This window comes from Bos grunniens, chromosome 17 (assembly GCF_055505025.1).
Source record: "Bos grunniens cultivar Pamir isolate PY7600 chromosome 17, Bosgru_T2T1.0, whole genome shotgun sequence".
Classification (NCBI taxonomy): Eukaryota; Metazoa; Chordata; class Mammalia; order Artiodactyla; family Bovidae; genus Bos; species Bos grunniens.
Window position 1 is genome coordinate 45,639,796 of NC_141181.1, and position 26,920 is coordinate 45,666,715.

General features: G+C 46.1%; 1 protein-coding gene across 19 annotated transcripts in view; it reads right to left on the bottom strand.

Annotated features, from left to right (window-relative positions):
- Positions 1 to 3,073: 3,073 nt before the first annotated feature.
- SFSWAP (splicing factor SWAP) overlaps positions 3,074 to 26,920 on the bottom strand; it is an 81,024-nt gene continuing 57,177 nt past the window's right edge. For 6 of the 19 annotated variants that reach the window (XM_086347233.1, XM_086347229.1, XM_086347228.1 and 3 more), the window contains 6 exons: positions 23,131 to 23,396; positions 18,332 to 18,487; positions 16,965 to 17,090; positions 5,070 to 5,225; positions 3,723 to 3,795; positions 3,074 to 3,390 (listed from right to left, as the gene is read on the bottom strand). In XM_086347233.1, the coding sequence (XP_086203359.1) occupies positions 3,325 to 3,390; positions 3,723 to 3,795; positions 5,070 to 5,225; positions 16,965 to 17,090; positions 18,332 to 18,487; positions 23,131 to 23,396 (843 nt within the window). In that variant the 3' untranslated portion in view covers positions 3,074 to 3,324. Of the gene's footprint in view, positions 3,391 to 3,722; positions 3,796 to 5,069; positions 5,226 to 16,964; positions 17,091 to 18,331; positions 18,488 to 23,130; positions 23,397 to 23,587; positions 23,653 to 24,754; positions 25,832 to 26,920 lie in introns of those variants that run through there. The other 13 variants (XM_086347232.1, XM_086347231.1, XM_086347227.1 and 10 more) reach the window with 7 other exon arrangements.

Genomic DNA, 26,920 nt, shown 5'->3' on the forward strand with positions numbered 1-26,920 from the left:
TCCGACTCTGCGCCCCCATGGACTGGAGCCCACCAGGCTCCTCCGTCCATAGGATTCTCCAGGCAAGAATATTGGAGTGGGTAGCCATTTCCTTCTCCAGGGGATCTTCCCGACCCAGGGATCCAACCCGGGTCTCCTGCATTGCAGGCGGATTCTTTATAGCTGAGCCACCAGGGAAGCCCAAGGAGACCACAACTTCCTATTTCCCTGTAGCTGTAAAGAGCAACTTGGAAGGAGGCACCAGGATCATTCACATTTAACCATACGAATGATCACTTAATTCAACACAAATGAAACCGCAAACTCTGCTGAAAACCACCTGCTGGATTGAGATGTTTGGCTGTGGGGTTGAGTTTCCACGTCTTCTCGGCAGCAGTCCGGCCTCCCTGCCCCACCCACCCACGCTTCCCCTTGGCCCCTTGTCCTGGATGAAGCGCCTTCCCCAGCAGCCTTGTTTCTTTCTGGGAGTGTGGCGAGAGTGGCTGGGCCCTGAGCTCTCACTGGGTCAGGGGAGTGGAATGGTCTGGCTGGGGGTGGGGGGTGGAGGGCAGGGCCTTCGGACCTGAGCCACACCCACCTCTGGGCTGTAGGGATGTTGAGACAAAGCATTACTGACAACAGGTGGGAGTGTGTTTTGAGCAATGTTACTGCATGTTAAGAGTCTTAGAGATGATCCGGATCCATACTGCACATGCATGATGAGGAGAGAAAGGTTTTTTTGGCTTGATATCCTGACATTTTCAGTTGTAGGATGCGAGAGAGTGCTGTTCATCGAGGGGATGGGGCCGGGGGCTGCCGCAGCTGCCTGGTCTTCCGACCGGGGGCAGCTGAGCCGGTGAGGAAGACCACAGCGGGGTTCCCGCCCAGACCCGTGCTGGACCGGGGCCTCTCCTCCCGTTCCCGCTGCGGTGATGGTGGTTGCCAGTCTCGTGGACCCCAGACAGAGAGTCCATGACAGGTGTCGTCTGGGGGACATCTGTGTAAAGACCGTATTTCCTCACCATACCACGATGCTCCCCTGACAGCTCGATGTCACCTGCCATGTTCCCGGAGCCTCTAGACGAGGCTGCGTGCCATTACCTGGAGCACTTGGTTGCAAACAGAAATGTCCAACGTGTTAGACGGGGCCTGACAGACGCCTGGACGAAGGCCCCAGCCCCAGCCCTGACATCGTCTGCCAGCGCTTTCCTGCGGCTGCCCTCACGGATGACTCTGGACATCAGAGGATGCGGGCCCACGACGGACACCCCACCCCACAGTGCTCAGTCAGTGGGTGTCCTGCTGGCGTTGGTCCAAGTCATCCTTTTCTTGCCAAGAATCTTTGTCTGGCTCATGCTCGCAGTTCCTTCACAGTGGAACAGCTAAACAGTGGCCCTGAACCCAGCAACAGAGGCGTACAAATAGCAGACAGAATGGAAGTCACGGTCGGTGCCCACAGGTCTAAGGACACAGAACCCAGATATTGTGAAGAAAATGAAGGACCATGTAAAAACAAAACAATTTTTGCAGGTTCAAAAAAACCTATAAAAGAGAGGTGACAAATTGGGAGAAAATTACTTACAAAGTAAATAATACAGAAAGGGGTGCTTATTGTGCAATAAGCAACTCAATAGCAATAAAGAGCCAAAGCACAGGGCTGGTTTGCAGAGGAGAAATACAAAGGGATTTATAAATACAGAAGTTGCTCAATCTTGCTCATAATTAAAGAAACGAGATGAAAATGTGAGAACTTTTCATCTCTCTGATTCAGCCAAGGTGACGTGTGAGTCACACTGCTTTGATGCAGATGCTGAAAAGACACTCATGTTTGACTGCAAAGAGCCCTTTCTGGAGGACAATTATTTGCATCAAAATCAAAAGGGTATGTACCCTGAGACTTCCACTGCAGACTCCGTGGTACCTGTGTGCTTAGGTGATGTCTGTTCCAGGATGTCCAGTGTGGCTGTCATGCGGGGACTGTTCAGACAGCAGGAAAAAAAGAGGACGCCCCGACGTGCAAGCCCCGGGTCTGTGCACCAGGCTTGTGTCTGCTGGATGGTGGTGGCCAAGGTGGGGCCTTAAATGCTGACAGGGCACCGTCACAAGGCAAGCCCGTAGGACAAAGTACAGAACTCCACAAAGCACAGCACGCCACTGCCACGCACAGGGACAGGTGTGTGAGACACGGGCGTGCATGCGTGTCCAACGGGCAGCAGGACCACAGCCGCAGCGGGAAGTGGCTCCGCGCCCTCAGTTCTGCGCGCACCCGGGCTCGGCGCCCCGGCCGCGTCCTCCTCCAACCTGGCCTTGGACAGTCGTTTCCCAGGGGTGTGTCGTTTTCTTCCTGACCATCCTCAGCAAGACCCCTGGAAAGGCGTCTGCTTTCTGAGAAGGAACATCTCAAGGATCCATTTTCTGGTTCTGGAAGGTTGGCATAACCAGGATGAATTCCGACTTTGGCACAGGGGGGTGTGTGAGTGAACGGTGTGGAACCTTCTTACTGGGAGGATGAAGGTCAAACCATGGACAAGAGACAGCAGGCCCTCGCTGCTGGCACTTTAAATAAGGCACAGGCATCTGCGCACACCCGGGGCCGTGGGTACTCTGCAGAGAAAGGCCCACGTGACACAAGCAAGGTGGCCTCTCATGGCTGTGGCTGAAGCCTACAGTGGGGTGAAAATACGAGGTATGGGGGCCAAGCGAGCAGGGTTCAGTGAAAGGATAGCTGTGTTCGGCACCATCCATCTGAGCGAACGTGGAGGACACAGGTGCTAAAGATAGGAACCCACCCATACAGCGATGCCCTGCCTGGCAGAGGCAGGCTGCTTGCCTCTCCTGCTCTGCGGGGAGCGGAGACGGCGGTGGCCCTGCGCCCTGGTGCAGGGAGTGCTGAGCTCTGACCACAGTCGGGGGTGCAGGAGCCAGGGGTCGGGGGTAGTGGTGGTTGTATGCCTGGTAGGGGTGTTGTCAGACTGGCAAAACCAACAGCCATCCCCACGTCCCCTGATGCCCACGTAACAAGTGTTAGAGGCCAATGATAGACGACAAACAGTAAAAAAACTCACAAGCCAGACAAGGAAGAAACTGCCCACAGTTACTAGCTAAAAAAGGTGTTTTCCTCCCATTTTATTTGATAATACATTTTCACAGAAACATGATATTATTTACAAATATACAGGTAAGAGACTGCTGGTCAAAAATCTTAAACTGAAAATGTCATCAAAAAGTAATTTACAAAACCCGCCAACTGTCCAGGAGCCCCGGGGGGGATGGTCTGTGCAGGTCGGGGCTCTCTGCTCTGCCGGCTTTGGGAGCCCAGTCGCCCAGTTGCCCGAGGCCTGTGTCTCAGGAGGCGCTGGTCTGCATGTTTTTGGAAGCTGCTAGCATCGCTCTTACTTTGGCCATGAGGTCCTGTGTGAGAAGAGACAAGGTGAGGTGAAGACAGAGGAGACTGGGAGCAACGTGCTGGGGGCCGTGGATGTGCTCAGGGCAGGGCTCCGTCCCAGCCCCGCTGCTGGGACCCGAGGTAGGATCACAGGCTCAGGGCCCAGGAGTCGACCACACAGGTCACCCGGGAAGGAGGATGCAGGGCTGCCCGGAGAGGGAAGCTCAGGGCTCAGCCACCCTGGGACCTCCAGGCAAGCAGCCCAGGACCCCCATCAGCACCCACGAGAGGAGAAGGAAGTGAAGGCTAGCCCCTTCATAAAAAGAAGGGAGGGAAGAGAGACCCATTCCCACCTTACCTGAGTGATTTTGCTCTGCACTGAAGAAACGATGGCTGAGGAGATCTGACCGTCCTTTTCCTGAGAAACTCCCCTAATGCAAAGAGAAAGAGAAATCGGGGGCTTAAAAATACTTCAAGCCATTTTGTTTCCAGTATCTTTAAAAAATAAAGCAACCTTATAAATGTATGTATTTTACTTGTCTATTTTATGTAACAGAAATTTGAAATATTTCATAAAATGTAATCTAACTCAAAAGACATTTTCATATAAACATCATGTAAGACACATTTACAAAATGATGAAGAAAAGGAGGGCAGCACAGAGAGCTGGCGTGCATTCAGAACCTGACCATAACCTGAGTGGGCACCTCCGGCCCATTTTTTGGGCTTTTGGGGGCATGGATGTGACACACAAGTGATGATGGAGCCTGTACTCAGTCTCACCTTTGAAGAAGCCACAGCTTAGTTTTTGATTCACCCCAAGTGAGCTATGGAGAAGGCAATGGCACCCCACTCCAGTACTCTTGCCTGGAAAATCCCATGGACGGAGGAGCCTGGTAGGCTGCAGTCCATGAGGTTGCTAAGAGTCGGACACGACTGAAGCGACTTAGCAGTAGCAGCAGCAACTGAGCTATTGTCTCTGCCACTCACCCGCCAGTTTTAGGGGAGATGGGCCAAAATTCACATTCATGAAAACAGTGGGTCTACAAGCAGGAGGGGACATGATCCCAGCGCCCCTCTGGGTGGATGGGTGGGGGCGGCTTTATGAAGTGGTATTGTCTGGCAGATACCTCCCAACAGCCAGGGCAGCCAGTCCTTGGGGAGCCACCTCGTGGGCATGGGGAGACTGTGATGCTCAGTGTGGACTCCCACGGCCCTGAAGCCTGTGTGCTCAGCAAGTTTCACCCGTCTGCTCCGGCTCAGAATGAGCAGTGGGTTGACAGGGGTTCTGGGGCTCAGTCACCGTGCACTCCTGTGCCTGCTCCCTTCCCGTGGTCACAGAGGCTCTGCAGCGGGGGCGACTCCCACCTCACACGGCCCATGTGAGGACAGAGGTGCCATCATCAGGGAACGGCTGCTGCCACATTACATCTGACGCAGGCGCTTCCCCAGGACTCGCACCCAGGTCTGGGAGGGGAGGCCCCCCACCTGCTCACGGGGGTGGGGGGTGGGGGCAGCCCAGGGTGCGGGGTGCAGGAGGCAGCCTAGGTTCTCTGACCTCTGTGTCCACCTTAGGCTCATTTTGAGCCTGAGTGACACAGAGAGGAGGGCGTGGGAGCAGGGGTCTGGGGCTTTGCCAGCGAGCCTGCCCCGTCTCAGCTGCCCTGCGCGGCCCAGAGGTCGGGGCGGGTCACGGCGGGGCTACCTGGAGCGCTCCTGGCTGGAGCCCCGGCTCTCCACAGGAGAGATGCTGGCCGAGTGGCGGCGCGCGGGCTGCTTGCTCGGGGAGGCTGGCTGAGATCCGGCCTTGGACTTGGTCCGTGACCGTGAGCGTCTCTTCTTCTTCTTCTCGTGGGGGCTCCTGGAAGGAAAGCAGTGTTAGACAAAGGCACCGCGCTGGCTCTGAAGGAGTGCTGGGTGTATTCCAGGAGAATTCGGCAACTTCCCCCTTCTATACACATTAACTCTTTTTAAGAACTATGTACATTTAACTTGAAACCTGGATGGGTGTAACAATATAAAAGCCATGCAAGAAGTGAAATGTAGACCACCTTTGAGACAGAAGTCCTGAAGTCAGATGCCTGTGGGTTTATAACACACTCAGCGCTTTATCTGCATTTAAACACTCAAGATAAGCAACTGAGTGCTGTTTATGCTTCCTGTTCATTTATGCTGACTTAACGGGAATTTCCAGCCAGAAATGGAAAATGATTAAAACCAAGCTCTGTGAACACAAAAGCTCAGTGTGTCCTGGCCTGAGGTGGACAGTGCTCCGGGGCTGCCTGTGCTCCCGCTGGTCCCCACGGCCACGTCTCGCTGACTAGCCCACACGCTCCGAGTCACTAAGGCCTGCAATCCCACGTCAGAAATGTGCCCCCAGCTCCATCTCCCCTTTCCAGACCCTCCCCCGCCCAGAGAAGACATCCTTGAGCTTCCCGAAGGTCTCGTGCTACATTCTGCCCTGTGACCCTCCTTCTCGTGCCCCTAAAACGCCTGAAGAAAGAGGGAACGTGTGTAGATGGTGAAAGCGTGGAAGTGCACACGGGCACTGAGCCCCTCCTCCGGGCTTCCTCTCAAAGACCACCTGTTGCCAGTCCTTGAGAAGCCCACCCCGGCACACAGCACAGGGGCCTCCGCAGCCTGCCCTCTTGCTGTGACCAAGCATTTCTGGGAGACTCTTTGCAGACACAGGTCACTGTGAATTTCATGAGCCTGATGCCCAAACTGTGCAGGGTGCCAGCTGGAGGGTGGATGACAGGCTCCCAGTGCTATAGTGACCCCTGAAAATATTTATTGCTCTAAACACGGACACCCCAGGTCACCGCCTGTACAGCTCAGACTCCTCCCGGCTCCTCAGGACTCAGGTAGCTTGCAGGCCCTCCCCAACCTGCAGACACCCCAGGGTCTGTCCTCACGTCCTCTCACCATTTCACCTGCCACCCGACCTATTTCCCTGGTGCCCCTATCCGCCTTGGTAGCAGAGTGTGGGGTACAGGCAGGGCCACCCCAGGCACCTGAGGGGGCTCGTGCTTGAGTCCAGGCCCCGGTTCAGCTCCCATGGGCCCCTGGCGTAGCAGACTGCTGAGCCAGAGAAGCAAGCCGATCCTCCTGTCTGGCAGGGCACAGCTTTCTGGCTCTGCCTCAACCACAGCACCAGGGTCTGGCCCTGGGTGGTGACAGCCTGACGACTTCAGCTGCGGGAAGTGTCCCCCAGTGAGCTGGGCTGTGGGGAGGTGGCCTCTGTGCAGGCCTGGATGAAGAGAAGTGGTCGAGAAAGAAGAGGCTGTTCCTGGGGCTGGACACAGAGGTGGAAAGTGCATAATACCACAGGCCTACTTCTTATACTGCAGAGGTTTTTGCGAATTTTTGTCTATAAACAAATGTCTAGGATTTCAAAGGAAGCAGGGTTAAAAAAAAAAAAAAAAGTGACCTCAACCCCAAATCTAGTTAAGCTCCTGGGGCTGCTGATATGAAATAAAGGTAGGTTAGCAATCCTGACCTGTAAATCACTACAACTTGATCTTCATAACAAAACTTTCCAAGTGTTTGCTTAAGGAATTAAGTAATCTAATTATTAATAGTATTATTTTAAATTGAGGTGTGCTTTACATCCAGCAAAATGCAAATGTCTGAAGCGCTATTTGTTGATTCTGGCCAAGTTGCAGACATGGTGAAACCCAGAAACCCCTCACAATCAGGGACACCCCGCCATCCCGAAGGTTCTTCCACTGACGCTCTGCCATCTGCACCCCTTCCCCTCCCTCACAGGACCCGCTGCTCTGATTTCTAGCATGTATTAGGTTGCTGCAAAAGTAATTGCAGTTTTGCACTGCTGAACTTTGCCGTTTGACACTGGAATACATTCTTAAAAAAATGCAGTTTTGTTATATACATCATTTTAACACACATTTCTTGCTTTATGTTTTTTTTTGCTAATGACATTACTTGCTATTTATATTTATTTTAGAAATGATGTGAGATAAAGAGCAAATTTGAGCGATTTTCTTATTAGAGTTCAAAATGGGTCATAAAGCGTCGGAGACAACTCACAACATCAACAATGCATTTAGCCCAGGAACTGCTAACCAAAGCACAGTGCAGTGGTAATTCAAGAAGTTTTGCAAAGGAGAGGAGAGCCTTGAAGATGAGGAGTGCAGTGGGCGGCCGTTGGAAGCTGGCAACGACCAACTGAGAGGATCACTGAAGCTGATCCTCTTACAACTACCCGAGAAGCTGCCAAAGAACTCAGTGTTGACCATTCTACAGTCTTCTGGCATTTGAAGCAAACTGGAAAGGTGATAAAGCTTGTTACATGGGTGTCTCATGAGCTGACTGCAAGTCAAAAAAAATTGTCCTTTTGAAGTGTCACCTTCCCTTATTGTACACAACAATGAACCATTTCTTAATTGGACTGTGACATGCCACAAAAAGTGGATTTTATACAACAAGTGGCGACAACCAGCTCAGTGGCTGGACCAAGAAGAAGCTCCAAAGCACTTCTCAAAGCCAAACTTGCACCAAAAAAAAAGTCATAGTCACTGTTTGGTGGTCTGCTGCTAGTCTGATCCACTACAGCTTTTTGAATCCTGGTGAAAACCATGACATCTGAGAAGTATGCTCAGCAAATGGATGGGATGCACTGAAAACTGCAACACCTGCAGCCGGCACTGGTCAACAGAACGGGCCCAGTTCACCTGCACTACACCCGGCCGCACGCTGTGAACCAGTGCTTCAGAAGTTGAACAAACTGGGCTACGAAGTTCTGCCTCATCCGCCATATTCACCTGACCTCTTGCCAAGTGATTACTGCTTCTTCAAGCATCTCAACAACTTTTTGCAGGGAACATGCTTCTGCAACCAGCAAGACACAGAAAATGCTTTCCAAGAGTTGGTTGAATCCCGAAGCACAGATTTTTATGCTATAAGAAGAGACAAACTTATTTCTCATTGGCAAAAGAATGTGTTGATTATAATGGTTCCTACTTTGATTATATACTGTATGAATCTGCCTTCATACAGTTTAGGCTTTCTCCTGTTAACCGATACCTGAGTTGTTGCCAATTTTGGCAATTACGAATCAAGTGGGCATTTTCGGGCAAATGTTTATGGGGAGTGGACACCTGGGACCAGCAGAGTCGGGCCCTGGAGCAGTACATGCGGAACTCTGTAAGAAACCGCCGAACTGTTTCCCAAGTGCTGTACCACCCTGCCCCCGCCTTGCAGCTACGTCTCAGGATTATGGCTGCTCACACGCTTGTCGACACTTACTACGTAATACCGGGCTTGCTTATTTCCGGCTATTCCTGTCAGTGTAAACAGCACTGCATTGTGGTTTTAATCTGCATTTCACTAACAGATGACTAATGAAGTTAAGCATCTTTTCATACCCTATCTTCACTGGCTATTTAAATATATTCTTTTTCTCATGCACAGTATTTATTAGTTGTTTATTTATCAAGAGAAACTATTCCGTAGCCCAGATATTCATGGTTCATACTTTAGGAACACAGATCAAGTGACTAACTACCACGGAACTCAACCCAAAGAAATCCTTTACATTCCCAAATCACTCTGCACTCTGAAAGACACCAGCCTTCCTCATCTCCTCCAGATCTTTTATGGAATCACAATTTGTGTAGGAAACCGTGTATGCCTTCTTTCCTGATTCACCCACAGCAAACTTAAGAGAAAAACTCAACTCCCAGGCACACAGTAAATGCTACAGCAATATCAAGTCGCAGATGCTTGACCAGAAGGCTGTGCATCCAAGCGCCCATCAGAGAACTGGAAGCCATGGTAGTTTTTCTCCCTGACAGCTCAACAACAACGTCCTTCCAGACTGATGGAGACGAGGCCCTTAAATATATTCTGTCATGAAACATCTTTCAGGCAGTCTGCCCCTTTTCTATGGGGTTGTCTTTTCGGTACTGACACAGGCCTTTGTCAAAGATACACACTGCAAATATTTCTCCCCATCTGGGGCCTGTCAATGCAGTTTAACTGTGCCTTTTGAATGAAATTTTTAATTTCAATGAAGTCAAATTTATAATCTTTTTTTCTTATGGTGGAATTGTCTATATCCTCAAGATTCTCTGGCACTTCATTAAATGTATTCTCCTTATTTTCTTAAAAAAAAAAAAAACAAAAACACACACACACACAGAATGGTTTCAGTTTTCACATTTAGGTCTGTGATACACCTTAGGTTAAACTTGGTATATGGGGTACAGGTCACTGTTCTTCCACTTTGGTATCCAGTTATTCAAGCAAATTTTGTTGAAAAGACTTTCCTCACTGCGCTATTTTGGCTCTTTACCTCTTAAAGGTGTACAGCACATACTGTCTGATTGATGAAGCTTTCTAGTAAGTCTTGAATTAGTAGTAAAAGTCCTCCAATTTAGTTTCAAAGTTTTTTTCTTTTCTTTCTTTTCTAATTTCCTTTTGTTTTTGGCTGCGCCGGGTCTTTGTTGCTACACGCGGGCCTTTCTCCACTTGGGCGAGCAGGGGCTGCTCTCTCGCTGAGGAGCAGGCTTGCGGCTTCTCTTGTGGAGCGTGGGCTCTAGAGTGTGAGCTTCAGCAGTTGTGGCTCGTGGAGTTAGTGGCTCTGTGGCACGTGGGATTTTCCTGGACCAGGGGTTGAACCCGTGACTCTGGCAATGGCAGTAGGACTCTCAACCACTGGACTACCAGGGGAGTCCTCAAGGTTGTTCTGACTGCTAGTCAGTTTGCCAATACCTACAAGAAGCCCATGAGAGCTTTGATTGGGACTGTATTGGGTCTACAGATCAGTTTGTGGAGAAGAGCATCTGACTAATACCAAGCCTTCCAATCCATGAATACGGAGTTTCTCTCCATTTCTTTAAGTTTCCTAAACATTTTCTCTGAAATGTTTTATGGTTTTTCATTGTAGAAAGATCTTACATGTTTCCTTACACTAATCCATATGTAGTTTGCTTTTCTGATACTGTTATGGATGGTATTGCTTTTAACTTCATTTTTTAATTGTTTTATGCTGCTGCTGCTAAGTTGCTTCAGTCACGTCCGACCCTGTGCGACCCCATAGGTGGCATCCCAGGGATGGCAGCCCACCAGGCTCCCCCGTCCCTGGGATTCTTCAGGCAAGAACACTGGAGTGGGTTGCCATTTCTTTCTCCGATGCATGAAAGTGAAGTCGCTCAGTTGTGTCCGACTCTTAGCGACCCTATGGATTGCACGCCAACAGGCTCCTCCGTTCATGGGATTTTCCAGACAAGAGTACTGAAGTGGGGTGCCATTGCCTTCTCCGTGTTTTATGCTAGTATACAGAAATAAGAGGTTCCTTAAGATTTACATAATTATGTAAGAAGATAGTTTTACATTTTCCTTTGCAATCTTTATGCCTTCTATTTCTTTTTCTTGCCTTACTGTCATGGCTATGAATTCTATTACACAGCAGACACCCTGGCCTTGTCTCTCATCTCAGAGGAAGGCACTAGGAAGTGTGATGTTAGTTGCAGATTTTGCAAAGATGCCCTTCAGGAATTCCCTGGTGGTCCAGCGGTTAGGACACCACCTTTTCACTGCCGAGGGCCAGGGTTCAATCCCTGGTTAGGGAACTAAGTTCCCAAAAGCTGCTGGGTGCAGCAAAAAATAAAATTGGATGGAAAAGATTTCCTTCTATTCCTGCTTTTGCCAAAAATATCCCCCCCCTCCATTTTTCTTTTTAATGAATGGGTGATCAACTGTGTCAAATACTTTTTTCTGCATCCATTGAGATGTCATATGATTCTCTTCAATTTTTTTGTCAACACTGTGAATTACAACGACTGGTTTTTGAATGTTAAAGAACTCTGCACTTCTGAGACAAATCCCATTTGGTCCCGATGTATTGGTTATTATCCTTTTAGTAAACTGCTACACTCAAATCAGCTAACATTTTGTTAAGAATGTTTGCATTTCTTTTCCTGAGAATATTAGTTCATGACTACATCTACACCCCCTGACAAAACACACTCCACACCACACAGATGTGCACACACGTGGCCATCTGCTTCAGGGTGGGCTCATGAAGTGTTCTCTCTTCTGTTTCCTTCGAAGTGTCTATAAAACTGGTGTTCTCCTTTTTCTTGAATGTTTGTTAGACTCTACTGATAGAAGTCATCTGGGCCTGAGTTTTTTGGAAGTTTTAAATTATAAATGAAATCCTTTTAGCAGGTATGGAACTATTTAGACTTTCCATTTCTTCTGTTGTCCGTTTGTAGTTTGTTTCTTTCAAGGAGATTTGTCCATTTCACCTAAACTGTTAAGTTTATTGGCATGGTATTTATTTCCTTATTATTCTTTTAATATCTATTGGGTCTTTCATTCTTGATCAATCTAAAAACAGATTAATCAATTAAAAAAATCATTTTCAAAGAACCATCATTTGGTTTTACTATTTTCCTCTGTGAGTCTGTTTTCTGTTTTGTTGATTTCTGATCTTACTTTTATTACTTCCTTGCTTCTACTTACTTTTGGTTTAATTTGTTCTTCTTTTTTCTAGCTTAAGACAGAAGATTAGATCACAGTTTTTAGACTTTGCTCTTTTTTTAATATAAACATTTAAAGCTAGTAACTTCTTTCTGAGCACAACTGCACCCCACAGACTTGAGTGTCACATTTTCATTATTATTCATTTCAAACTATCTTCTACTTTCTCTTGTGATTTCTTCTTTGACCTATGGGTAATTTTCAAATATGTTAATTTTCAAATATTTGGGATCTTTCCAGATATCCTTTTACAGATTTTTATACTTAAAGTCGGCCTTCCTAGGTGGTGCTAGTCGTAAAGAACCCGCCTGCCAATGCAGGGACATAAGAGACTCAGGTTCAATCCCTGGGTTGGGAAGATCCCCTGAAGGAGAACATGGAAACCCAATCCAGTATTCTTGGCTGGAGAATCCCATGGACAGAGGAGCCTGGTGGGTTGCAGTCCATGGGGTTGCACAGAGTCGGACACGACTGAGCAACTTAGCACGCACACACACTTAGTCATGTGGTCGGAAGACACACTCTGTGTTATGTGAACGTACTGGCACTAATTCAGTGGTACAGAGAATGGTCTAGCTTGGTGACTGGCCCGAGCACGCCACGACGCACACGCCATGAGAGTGCGTGCCTCACTGCAGGGCGTAGTGTTCAGGTGGTTGATGCTCTGCTCACGTTTGCTGCATCTGTACTGCTATACTGCCTGCCTTTTTCCCTTTAATTCTTTCAGTTTCTGTTTCAAGTATTTTAAAGCTTTTATTCAACACTCACATTTAAAACATTATGTGCTCATGAAGAACTGATCCCTTCATCATTATGAAAAGGCCTTCTTGATTTCTAGCACCACTGCTTCAAGTCTATGTGGTCTTCTATTAAAACAGCCATATTGCCTTTCTTCTTATTAGCCCTGTATGGTGTATCTTTTTTCAGTCTTTTAGATTTCAAAGTCTTTGTGTATTTCAGGTGTCCCTTAAGCAGCTTAGTATTAGGTTTTGCACTTTAATGTAGTCTAAATTTCTGCCTTTTAACTAGAGCTTTTAGTCTACTTACATTTAATGTAATTATTTGTACAGATGGTGTTAACAATCTCTTTTGCCTTCCAGTTGTCTATTTGTTCTTTTCCCTTCCCCTCCCCACTTTTCTGCTTTCTTTTGCATTAATAAAGCATTTTAATGTTCTCTTTAACAGTCTCTATTAGATTTTTAGCCTTTCTTAACTGGTTGCTCTACAACCTTTAACAGTCATAGTCTACAATGAATTAATAACATCTCATGTATGATGTAACCCACTCCAGTCTTCTTGCCTGGAGAATCCCAGGGACGGCGGGGCCTGGTGGGCTGCCGTCTATGGGGTTGCACAGAGTCGGACACGACTGAAGTGACTTAGCAGCAGCAGCATGTATGATGTAAGAACTGTAGAACAGCAGTATATTCCCACTTACTTGATAAACATTTACTGATGTGTTCAGAGCAGTGATGAGCTGGAGGAATTCAATGCTAACCACCCCCTCCCCAATCAATCACTAACTATTTACTGTTATAAAGTAACGGGGACTTCCTGTTGGAGTATATGGTAATATGATTTGGCTAAACATTTTCATGAATTTTACTTTAAAAAATATTCACTCTACCCAAATTTAGATTTCTAAACACTCACTAAAAGGAACCATGATTCCTAGGAGAAATGACTGACCCCAGGTCCGAGGTAGGGGAAGCAACAGCTAAACCTAGAGTATCTTGGGTCAAAAGTGACAAAGTGCTCAAGGAACAACGGGGTCAAATGTGAGACGATGTCACCATCAAATGGAATATAATGGCAATGGATTATTATGCAACCAATATAAAACAAATTCCCCAAACCCCAAATCCACAATGATACTAAACAAAGGGTGGGATGTCTTTAGAGAAAAAATGAGGAGAAAGTCGATGGCAGCAGACATTCACACTGTGCAGCGCCGCCCACAGACTACCTGCCAGTTCAAAGAGGAAAAGGCAAAAGCAAGTGCAACCTTAACCAAGCCATCAAACTCAGAGTCACTAGTAACGGGGCAAAGGGACACGTGTGCATCTGTGTGATACCATGGGAAGTCACACAGCAACATTTATACAGTATACAGTACTCTTGCCGCAGATACTTAACAGCAACACAGCCAAGAGGACAAAGTAAGACAAACCCAGAGTGTGGGGTCTTCAATGACCTGGACTGGCCTGGACTCGTGTAAGTCATGAAATACATACATAGAAAGGTGGGAGGGAGGGACAGAGAGAGAGAGGAAAGCAAATGTGGGAAAAACATTAACAGTGAATTGAGCTACAAGCTTCACGCAGATGGCTGTTCACTGTACTATTTCTAAGTAAATTAAAAACTTTCTAGTAAGTTAAAATTAAAAAAAAAAAGTCAGTGAAAGAAGCATTGCATTCAATGATCAGCTTGTAGGAATAATCCTTCAAATCTGGGAGGAGGCACTTTCCCCTCAGTTGGGGGACCTGATGGGATTAGTCGCCCTGACTTGGTGCATAATTAGCTACCTGCTGCTGTACTGAAGCAGAGACCCCCTTCTCCGCCCCAGCAGCTACTCTGAGTAGAAGGACAGAGGGAACAGCCTGACTGTTGGGTTTATATAACTTGCCCTCTAAAAAAACATATTCTGGACCTAGAGACAACTCTAGGTTTGTCATAGCTTTTCTTCTAAGGAGCAAGCGTCTTTTAATTTCATGGCTGCAGTCACTATCTGCAGTGATTCTGGAGCCCAGGAAAAGAAAGTCTGTCACTGTTTCCATTGTTTCCCCATCTATTTGCCATGAGGTGATGACAAACCTAGATAGATTAAAAAGCAGAGACATTACTTTGCTGACAAAGGTCTGTCTAGTCACAGCTATGGTTTTTCCAGTAGTCATGTATGGATGTGAGAGTTGGACGATAAAGAAAGCTGAGTGCCAAAGAATTGATGCTTTTGAACTGTGGTGTTGGAGAAGACTCTTCAGAGTCCCTTGGACTGCAAGGAGATCAAACCAGTCCATCCTAAAGCAAATCAGTCCTGAATATTCATTGGAAGGACTGATGCTGAAGCTTCAATACTTTGGCCACCTGATGAGAAGAACTGACTCATTAGAAAAGACCCTGATGCTGGGAAAGATTGAAGGCAGGAGGAGAAGGGGATGACAGAGAATGAGATGGTGGGATAGCATCACCAACTCGATGGACGTGAGTTTTAGCAAGGTCCAGGAGTCGGTGATGGACAGGGAAGCCTGGTGTGCTACAGTTCATGGGGTTGCAAAGAGTCAGACGTGACTGAGTGACTGAACTGAACTGGGAGACAACTCAGTTTATAATCACCACCATGAAATTGACCAGTAATCATGCACATGTTCAACTCTTCTGGGTTCCCCCTGAATCCACCACTGCCCACAGCCCCTCAGAGTCAGGTCACAGGATTAATCCCATCCACCAGGGCAGGGCAGCTGGGCCCTGTAGTGGGATGAATCTTGACTTCTTTTGTCTGACTTAAAGTTCTGATGATAACACAAGCTCTGATGAATCCTAATATAATTACCATAGTCTCAAGTGATAGCTCTTTTAATGCAATGGCTAATTTTGAGGGTAAAGCAAGAACTCTTCTGTTAGGAGAGATTTTCGGCTACAAGGAATTAATTTTAGACCATGCCCTTTACATATACCAAGGGTGATGATAAATTTCAAATGTCAATTACTTGAATAAGGAATAAAATTTAAAATGGACTTCACTTTTCATCATGTTATCCTGGAACAGTCACGTACACTTAGTGAGGGATTTCTAAGGCACAAAATGAAATTTATAAACAGACGGAATGAGTCTGTACATGAAGCCTTTGCTGAAATATATTAGCTTCACAGCTCCTTTCTGATTTTTCTGTTTTTACTGTTTTAAGAAAATGAGATGACATTTTATCATTTAATGGAACGATCACATAACTAGCCAGACTGCAGGAACATTATTTGGCTAGCAATGCCTTTTAGAACTCTTCCTGTTAAGGGCAGTGCTGATGGAGGCGGGTCTCTGAGGCAGGTTTGGGTGATGGTTGGGTTCATTTGCCCAAGAATGGCAGACACCTGAAATTCAGATCTGTCCTCTGGAAGGCTCCAGAAGGTTCTGGAACTCTGGATGTCCTGACACACACAAACACTAAGCAGCATAGTCTCATGCAATCTGAGACTACGATGGGCAACAATGGCATCCTGCCTGTTTCTGGATGCCTCAGTCGCTGGGACAGCAATACTCCTGTCCACCTACAACAGCTGGGGCCTGCTTAATTCCAGAGCCAGGGCACAAAAAACAACAAGCCTCATTTCTGGGGCAAATGGAAATACAGAAGCCAAGTGACTTAAAGTATTCAGGTGGCACCTCCCACAATGGACGGGATGGTCTCCAGATGGCAATGCTTAGCTGAGAGGGAAACGCCCACTGGTCCACCAGCCACCAGCCCTGCTCCTGGCTTGGATTCTGTGTCTTCTCAAGTCAGTGGTGGTACTGGGGCCTCTGGTGGCAGAGGTCAGCCCTAGAGCTCTCTCCCAGGGAGCGAGAGCGGGGGCCCTGGCTTGCTGAGTGTCAGAGGCCCAGACCAGGGGCGGCGGTGATGTGGGAACCTGGCTCTCTCACCCTCCTCGACAGGTCTCTTCCAGTGGTCAAGGGGTCAGAGGACGGACCCTGTCCCTGCTCTCAGGCCCACTCCTGGGAGCCGAAGCTGGGGCCTGGTCCTGAGCAGCAGGGACCTACTTGAGACTTGAACTTCTGATTTTCCTTGACACTCATCCCTACTGTCCTTTCCCTTCTCGACAGGTAGAGGATAAGGTGCTGTGTGTGGGGGGTCCAGAGGAGCACCTAGACTTGGGGAAAATGGAGACCCCATGACCCACTGCAAAGACAGATGGTCCCTGGCTCTAGCATGGCAAGTTCCCCTCTGCCTGTGAGAGTTCCAGAGCAGTGGAAACGCTGCCAGGATGACTCAGGATCAGTCAAAGTAACTGCTTCCCTGGTTCCCGACAGCTCTGTGCTGTGGATGTGGAAGCCCCACCTTCCCAGTACAGGTCCCACGTCTGCGAAAGCTTGGTTGCCTACCTGGACCGGGTCCGCTTCCTGCTGACTCCAGGGCTGTTACTCATCCGGTAGGCGGTGGGGACACTCCTGTCCTCCCGTCGTCTCTCGGGGGAGTGCGCTCGTCTCCGAGGGGACCGGGACCGGGACCTGGGCAGAGGAAGGCGGGCCTTTCAGTTCTCTGTGTGTGGGGGCAGGGGAGCACCTCCACCACTGAGGTGGCGGCCAGCCCTGGCCTGTCCTCTGAGGCCCGCCCCCAACCTCCCTACTCTTGCCGACCCAGAATGGGATCCAGGCTCAGGGGCAGAGTGCTTGTCACGCCAGTGCTAAACTTCTAACCGGGGCACAACTAATGCTGAGGCTGGAGCCATGTGCTCTTGGCCGGCAGCGGCCAGCTCCCCGACTGGGCGTCTCCCTGCAGGTCTTGGTGGACGCGGGCCTGCTGCTGCTCTTCCTCCCTCTTGCCTTTGCCCTAAAAAGTTCAGCTCACTGATACTTCTATCAAAATTAGGGATGGAAAGGCATTGAGACTCTAGTGAGTTTTTCTACTTGTTCTGAATACTGGCAAGAGGAAGAAACTAAAAAGAATAAAGTTAGAAGGTGACTTGAAATTTCTCCTGTGTGCACTCATCTTATGGGCTCTTAGCATGAAGAACAGGCTGCAGGCCCACTGGCAGGAAGCCTAAACCTTCAATCCAATTCAGACCATGCCATTCCCGCGAAAATTTTGGCTAAATCATTTGTTTCTGAGATTTCTAATGTTTTACTCTCCCCTTTCCTGTGCCTGGAAAAGGACTATTCTATTCATGCAGTGTCCCACAGACACCAGCACATAGAGCTCCAACTCCAGACCCTCACCTGTGGGGTCAGGTCCTTAAGAAGAGACCTTTAATAATAGGGTTAGGACTCTTATTTAAGTTTTTTGTCCATTCAGTGAAAATACTATTTTGGGGAAATCTGAAATAAGCAGATATCTGAGCAAAAAAACAAACAAACAAAAAAAACCCCCCAAAACCAAAACAATTTATTTCTGTTCTGTTTCTATGACAACACACTCAAAACCAATGTAAAGAAGAGATGTTTTGATTTTTGTCATCTAAAAATATTCTACACTGAATCATTCCAGTTACAACCAAACCTCCCAAACAACACACATGGTTGTTGCAAAGATCAGCCTGTAATCACATTCCACCCTCTGTGTCATGGAGAAAACCCTGAGTCATTCCTGAAAAAACACCACAACCACAGAATGAACCTGCTCCGGGATCAACTCCCCTCGACTCTGGGGCTCCTCCCACACAACTGCTTCTCAGCTTATACAGCGGTTTTGATTTTCCAGACCTTTCCTAAGATTTAAGTAACAGATTACAAAGGTGAGGTCAGTCAGACACCTTGACATTTTACCAGGTTTCCCCTCAAAAGAGCTCCAGGAGGCAAATCTGCTCGTGGTCGAAGCTGCCTGATAACTGTCCCGCTCTGCTGCTGCTGCCACTGCCGAGCTGCTCTGACAAGGCTCCGTGCTCAGCGTCCCTGGGGAGGCTGTGGGTCTGTGATATGGAGGTACACACTTCACATTCAGAATAAAATGTGCTGAGCTGGGCAGCACTAGAACCCTGAAAAAGGGCTCTGCTTAATCAAAACTATCGCACCTATGGAACGCTCAGACGCAGAATTCTACAATAAACTCAATAATCAGGAAAATGGATTAGTTTTTAATGTTTGCAAATTCGTAACTTTGAAATACAATACCATTTAGCGGTGGCTATGAGTATTAGATTTCTTTAAAGTGAAGAGGCTGTTACCAGTAGATTTCAAGTTATCTGGGAAAAAAGCCCATCTCAGAATTATGGGCCATGAGCTATGCCAGATAACACTTGGGTTTTATTTTGATTAAAGAAGCTCTAATGTTTTTATTCTATTAAGTAGGCTCTTAATATTGCTACCACGACACAGTTCAAGAAACAGGAATTCCATTCTTTCCTTAAATCATCTGTATAACGTGACCAGAGGCCTTCTTATAGAGATGCAATAGTCTGAATTCAAAAAACTTCAAGCATAATGCAACTTGGATATTTTTTTCTTAAATAATAATAACAGTTTGTTGTCAAATAAAAGCATAAGGAAACCTTTTGTCTGAATGATGAGATATTTATAAATAGCTGCTTCTACCAGTGTTTAACCACATCTGCGACCCACTTCTCCATTCCTGTTACTTCACTGCTCACAGGTCCTCATGGAACCCAACGAGTGTCACTGGTGCCCTGGCAGCAAGGATCCGGCACCAACTGGCTTGAATAACCAAGAGGATCCCAGGTTTTACTTCTTTTAACTTTTGAACTGTGGACCCAACTTCACTCACAAATCCTTCCTCCTCTCTTGAGGGGCTAGTGTCTCCACAGCTTTTCTCCCCAACACTATTATCAATGGCTGTGGCTCTGTCTGGGGTTACGACTCACTTCCTGGAAACCAGCATGTGAACTGTCTCCTCGTGGGAACATCAGTGCCCCACGTTCCTTCAACGATGAGGATCAGGAGATAAACCACTCACTCACTGACTAGATATGCAGTTTATCAGTGGAAGAAGTGAGGAATTACAAATTTCAAACTAAAATATGACCCCAATTTGGCCCACCTGAGTTCTTTTTGAACATTAAATGTAACTGTTACAAAAGCCACGTTAACCTCCAGCCTCTCCTTGAATGAAAGCCCTGAGGGAACTTTACTTCAGGAAGTGACACAAGGGCCCATTATCCTCCACAGAGAACACCCCAAAATGTGGGGGTGCAGAGTTCTACCTAGAAACCTCCCCTTAGACACAAACTAACCAATGAAATGACACCACAGGTGATCTTATTAAAAGCTTTACAAATAAATTGAATTTCAAGCTTTAGTCTCATTGAGTTTAGTTTTAAAATACCTAAACTATTAAAACTGGATTTTAATTTTAGGCAGTAAATTGCATGAATACATCTTTATCCCATTAAGATATAAAACCTAATGTGATATAAAAGCAGAAAACAACAGAGAAAGAAGTCTTATACTTTAATCAATGTTGATTTAAAAGACACTAAATACTGCCTTGCGGTAATCACTGTGCTTTCTGAGAAGCAACAGACTGATTTCCAAAACTAAAGATTTTTCTATGACTAATTCACCTTTGGAGAGCCCGAGTCATCAGTAATTTAGACATACTTGATAAATGGGACTTCAACCACACAAGCATTAATATATTAACATAAAAATTACTTATGATAGTAAAGCTTTTTAATCTTAACTTTCTACATTTTACATAGGACTTTAGTAATTTAATATACAAAAGAAAATATATTTCAACTGTAGCATCCTACCCCAAGCAGAAATATTAACAAAAGTCATTTTACTTGAAGCTGGCAGTAGTCTTTTTAAAACAATCGATTAAATTGTGTCAGGCCCAAGAAACAGTCTGATATATCCTATGTAGACATTATGTCTGTAATGGGTTATTCTATCTGAAAAGACAGTTAAAGAAATAATTATGATAGTTATCATTAGCAACCTCAATATTTTGGTTAAAATTTAATTTTTTTCTTTTACATTTCAAACAATTCATATTACCAAGAACACCAACCTCCCTCATTTCATAACTGCTGCATTCGAAATTCAGTTGGGTCCCTAGAAATTATTAATGTGAGCTTGGATTAAGAAAGCAGGTCTATAACCAGCTTAGAAAAATATATAGTTTTATCAGATAAAACTCACTCTTCTCAGAAATAAGAGCTGAGGCAGGATCCTACTTGGTGAAGGTAACTTATGTCGCTGGGACCCAGAGACCAACCACAGGACAGGTGGGCTCCTCCATACATCCAACCAGACCTGAAACCCACTTCAGCGCCCTGAGTTCAGAGGTGGTCTGATTTCAAGCAGCATCACTGTCACATACAAGCTTTCAAGGCAAAACTTCCTGGACAAATACTTTGAAGGTTTTGTTTTCTAATAGTATTTTTAAAAAACAATTTATAATAAAGTTGCACTTTGCCTTGATACTTTATTTAAGCTGTAAAATCAAACACCAAAGATCTGCTGATTTAACTAAAGTCAGCTGATTTAACTAAAATTAACTGAAAGTATCACATAGATATTACTCTGTGTGTGTGTCTTAGTCACTTAGTTATGTCCGACTCTTTGGAACCCCATGGACTGTAGCCTGCCAGGCTCTTTTGTCAATGGAATTCTCCAGGCAAGAATACTGGAGTGGGTCGCCATTTCTTTCCTCATAGATACTACTAAGATTTTTTTAAAAGTTTGAGAATTATGAGAATACTCAGCTCTCTTTACACATAAAATACTTTGTTGGTAAAATTAAGGTAAAATTGTCGGCCTGCCATCACAGAACTCATATTAACAATTTTTTAATCTTTTTCTTTAACTGAAAATTATACACTAAGGATTAGGATTTTGTTTCTTGCACTTGTCAGCACTGAATATATGAAAACAATATTAAATACACTTGCATATAAAATATGTAAGTCTAAACAATATAAAATACACTTGCATATAAAATATGTAAGCCTATTCTAAAATAAAAGCTATTTTAAAAATACTAATATAATATACACAATGACTTACTCTACTATAGATAGTCAATAAAAACCATGGAAATCCTAGAGAGTTGAAATTCCAAGTGTTTCATGAACACTTCTAGTTCTGAACAGACCAACTTGGGGAAAAGTCTGTGGCCATCAGGTCTGACCAGATGGGTTCACCTAAGAACCAGGCACCCGCACCATTTGTCTCAGCATGCACCACGAAAACCAACTCATTTCTTACATAAGAAGCGACCTAAGGAGCCCTGAGCATTATCAGGCCCCTAGAAGGGGATTTAGGAGTAGATTATAATTTCTTCTCTTTGAGCCCTGAAATAAATGAAATCTACAAAGGATTTTACTGGGTATGGTTATTATTCATAGGGCTTGTACAGGTCTATTTACTTCCACTATATTATAAGAAATTTTTTCAAATAAGAAACCCTAGTTTTGATATATACATACAAGTTCCTGGGGACTTTCAAAAATTGGAAATATGTCAGCAAAGTTGTTCATTTAATTAAACAACAAGGTGTGTGTGTGTGAGAGAGAGAGAGAGAGGGAGGGAGAAGGAGAGAGAGGGAGAGCAAGGGATAGAACATATAAAGAACTAGCAAAAATGCAGAGCCAAAGATCAAATTTATTTATCGTGGAGGTAAGCCTAATTTCATTGTAGACAAGGGTAAATACTTGTCAAGCCTTGAAGGTCTGGTCTAGGTAAAAACTGGGAAGCATGTTGTTTTAGGGTATATTCAAGAAAGGCTAATGTGTATACAGTACAGTTTTTTTTAAACATAAAAAATAAAAAGTATAGGGCCATCTGCATTTTTCACATGGAAAGGAAAGAAAACATCAATTGTAGAAGTAGATTAGCACAAGTGCTGTGCTAGAGAAACTAAGTCCAACTGACATTCAGTAAGAAATCAGAAGGCGTGAGGTAAGTTTTAAAACTAGAAACTTGCTTTTCTAAACCTCCTGTAAGTCAGATGCTTTAAAAATCAGAAAAGCACCTGCTTCACTAAGCCCTCAATTCTGTGATCCTTACAGGTTTTCGTGTTTATTATTTCTGTTGCATAAAACCTTAAGCTGCTTCCTCAGAAGCTGGCTTTTGGTGGAACAGTGACTGTTAGTGGGAGGCTGGAGAAGCAGATTGATTGAGAAAGCAGATCTGTGCCTGTGTTTCCTCCTTTACGGGCACTTGCAGGTGTTGTGCCAGTGAAGCTGAACACAGCCACAGTGCACGTGTCTCTCGTGTTGGCAGATACACATTCAAAAGGAATTAGCTTGGGAAAGTCGACTCATTCACCAAACAAAACGCCCCCGACCCTGTGAATTTTCCACACATTTTCAGCAAATACGCTAGGCTTGCTCCCAAGACCTGTTAAAAATTTAAATACCTCTCTTCTAAGAAAAACCTGGCAATAGTTGATGAATTTTGGAAAGTCAGGTTAAAAAATATTTTGAAAAGAGATTGCAGGACGCATCTCTGCGTAAAGACACGCAGGTGTGTGGGTCTGTGCTTGCGGCAAGCCGGGGGAGGGGAGCCCCGCGCCCCCTGCTGGCGAGCAGGAGCAGCGGGATCCGCCCCGCACCCGACGCCCGGCCGCGGCAGCGCCCTGCACACTCACCTCGAGCGCCGCGCTGTCCGATAGGCACTGGGAAGACAATGCTTTGCTTTTGAGTGAGACCTAGACCTGGACTTGGACGACGAATGATACTTGGGAGACCGCGATCTTGTTCGAGACCGTTTTTTGTGCTTTTTCTTTTTCCTCTCTCTCTCTTCTTCTCTCGGCGGGTCTTTGCTTCGGCTCGAGCGCCCTTCTGGAGGCTTCACGTCTAAAGTTGGCAGAGGTCTGCCTCCAGCCAGTAGAGGACAGGGCACGGTACCAGCCTCCTGGAAACAGAAGCACACGTCCGGATCTCAGCAAGGAAGATAGGCTGTTTCAAAATGTGTGTATAAGATTCCGACTTTGGCGCTCTCTCATCTGTTAGAGCAGCCCATGCCTCCGTCTGTGGCTCTAAATATACCCCCGGCATCTCTGGGAGAATGATGGCTCCTCAGAGGCCAAGAGCACGAATGCCTACCTCTCACGGCCGAGCCTTCCCGTGCAGGGTCCCGTCCCCAGCCTGCCAGGCTCTGGAGGCTGGATCTGAGAAAAGAAACGCGGCACATGGAGGGCTGTGTTAGGAAACGAGCCCCACCTGCTCTTTCCTAAATAATTGTGACTTTCCACTAAAAAGGAGATTCTTCAAATTGCTAGCACTAGGTTTTTATGCATCTCTGCTCTGCCTGAACCAAAAGAGGTTCCTTTTTGATTAAAAAAAAAAAAAATTATTTGTTACTAGAACACTTTCTTTCTTTGTATGAGGTAGTGGATATTAACTTACTGTGTCGATTACTGTGTATTTTATGTAAGTCAGATCATGCCATGCACCTTGAACACACAGTGCTACATGTCAACGGCTAACTGGAAAATGGTCCCTCACCATCTGGTGCTACAAGGATGAAGTCACCGGTCACTGGAGTTGCTGACCTTTGACACCCTGAAAGAAGTTCAGGGCAGAGATCAGGAAAGAGGCCCTCTGTGCTCTGGGAAAAACTGGCAGAACGTGCCTTCAGATAGTTAGACCTTTACAGGAGAAGATTCTAAGAGCGATTCTTGTACCTCCTCATGCCTGGAAAAGCACTAACATTACTAAGAGACATCTGCTCCTCCTGATAAGCAGCCATCTTCCGCCAAAACGTGTGTTTCACTGCACATTCCGCTTCACCAAACTCACGTATACACGGACCCTGCCCCCCACCTCTGAAGAGCAGTTCCTCAGAGGTCTGACAGGCTGTCTCCCCAGGCTATCATCCTCATTTTTGTCCCAAATAAAACTTGATGTGCACCTTTTCTCAGGTGACACAATTATACCTCAGTAAAACTGAAAGTAAAAAAATAAAGCCACTAACAGGAACCACAGACAAGACAATCCCATCAACGCAACCCAGCCTTACTCCACATGTATCAACACAGCAAGGAATTTCACTTAATGGGTTATCAGTCTTCAGACCTCTGTATCCAAGTATGACAGACACACAGAGTGCACAGATCTTAGGGCTGCTGCCTACTGAACTTTCACGTCAAGATACCAGCGCATACATCCAGGAGCCACCACTCTCAGCAGTGTGCATCCAGAGCAGTCCCATTTCCAGAACTTGTTCACTACGGTCCAACCAGGAAGGCAATTACTACTCAACTTTAAAAATGATGTGGTAGTCCTATTTTATTGACATTAACATTGTCCATGTCACAATGTAAGATAAAAAAAAAAAAGAATTTACAAAAAACAAAAACAAAAAAGCCACACATAAGAAAACCACAAAAAAACACCCCCAAACCGCATTTCATATTTGCAATTGCAGCCACCCCCTTCAGCCCCTTTCCCTCATCCTGAGCAAGGTCGTTTCCTTGATTCAGTTTACGTGAGTTTTAACTACAGCCAGTAAACACCATACACAGAGAGACACCGAAGAATCTGGAATTTATCATTTTGTGCCTCAGAACTTTCAAGCTGTTAAGGTTCATGAAAAAAAAAAAAAAAAAATCCCAGGCAGGGGCTGCAGCCCCGAGTGGGTGCAGCTGCTGGCGGATGGTGGGCTCTAGCAGGCCTGGCTTCCCTTCTCCTTGGGTCCATTTGGATAAGGCCAACTGGATGAGGCAAAACAACACTTTGTGCAAATGATTCTTCTGAAGCTATGCTTCTTCCCCTGACTTGAGAGGAACCGTGATGGTGGTCTTGTGGGACAGCCACCAAAGATATCGCCCCTCCGATACGGGCATGCCCAGAGAACAGGGCTGCCTTCCTGCCAGCCTCCTGTCGTTTACACTCACAACACACTGTCTTCACATCTTTCATTCACTGTGAGCTGAGAGGCAGTGGGGCTGAGAATTGCTCAAGAACAATATGCCCTGCTCCCAAAGCAGTTTATTCCCATGAAAATACTCTTAGTAACCAGGCCCCCTGTGGAAGGGCACATAGCCGCCTGGTGTTCCTGTCCGGCCTTCACTCTTCTCCATCGTGGCAATGCGGCCCAGGGCATTTTTAAGGTTTTGCTTAAACTGTCTCCAGGGAAACCATTTCATCATGAGACAGTTCTTCTTATCAAAAATGTCTTTCTTACTTCAAATTATTTTAGTGCAGTAATCTGTTTCTTCCTTTTTTTTTTTTTTTTTGGTGTCACTTGGCATGGCTTGAAGGATCTTAGTTCCTCAACTGGGGATCGAACCTGTGCCCCCTGCAGTGGAATCGAGGATTCTTAACCACTGGACCGCCAGGGAAGTCCTGCAATAATATTTTTTCAGGTTAAATTTTAAAATAATTGGTTGTTGTTAAACAATTCTAACATGTAGACACAAAACTTTATATATAAGAACACCTAATTCCCACTCTGGCACTTCTAAACACACATACAAAGTGATACAATAAATTTAGACTAATAAAATGTAGTGAGTTTTCTAACTTTAGAGGTTGGAGGAAGGGAAATGCTGCCCCCTTCACCCCCACATCCATCAGCTTGTAGAGAACTCTGCTGTTGCCAGGCTGGAAAACCAGCTTTTAATGCATTAAAAAACCCCAATAACCATGGACTCTAAATTAGGAATATATGTAGGTCTTCTCAGGTGGCACTAAAGAATTCACCTGCCAATGCAGCAGATGCAAGGGATGTAGGTTGGATCCCTGGGTCGGGAAGATACCATGGAGGAGGAAATGGCAACCTACTCCAGTATTCTTGCCTGGAGAATCCCATGGGCAGAGGAGCCTGGTGGGCTAGTCGATGGGACCGCAGAGAGTCAGACACGACTGAGCACACACACACACACACCCCCCGCATGAAAAAGTGAGATGGAACTGGGGGTAATAAGTCACCACTAAGAATTTCCAGGCCAGCACACGTGAGGCCTCTAGGAATGCTGAAGGTAATGCTGAAGGTCCAGGGCCTTTAGGAATGCAGGGCAGTCGGGGCTGCTGTGGGGAATTTCCCTGGGAACCAGAGAGCCCGTTTTAGGAGAACTGAGACTCCATCTTTTATCTAAGTGATGGCTGAATGAAGAGAAACACAGGATGGCTTTCTCCTTCTCCAGCACAGGGGACAGAAGAATGGCACTGACGAGTGATAATGAGCGCTGCACTAGGAGGGGGAGAAGGGGAAAATATGTCCCCCTAAGGACATCTGCAAAGGACAGGAACCAGGGGGACGGGGCGCTGCAGGCAGCCACACCAGGCCAGGAGGGGGAGAGGCAGCTCATTAGATGAATCCCTATTTATACATTACTGCCAGCCTGATGATTTGTATCTCTGAGCTTCATTACTGCTTCTGCTGCCTTTGTCCTAATGCCCATCGTTAGTAACACTTATTTTACCACTGTGGTT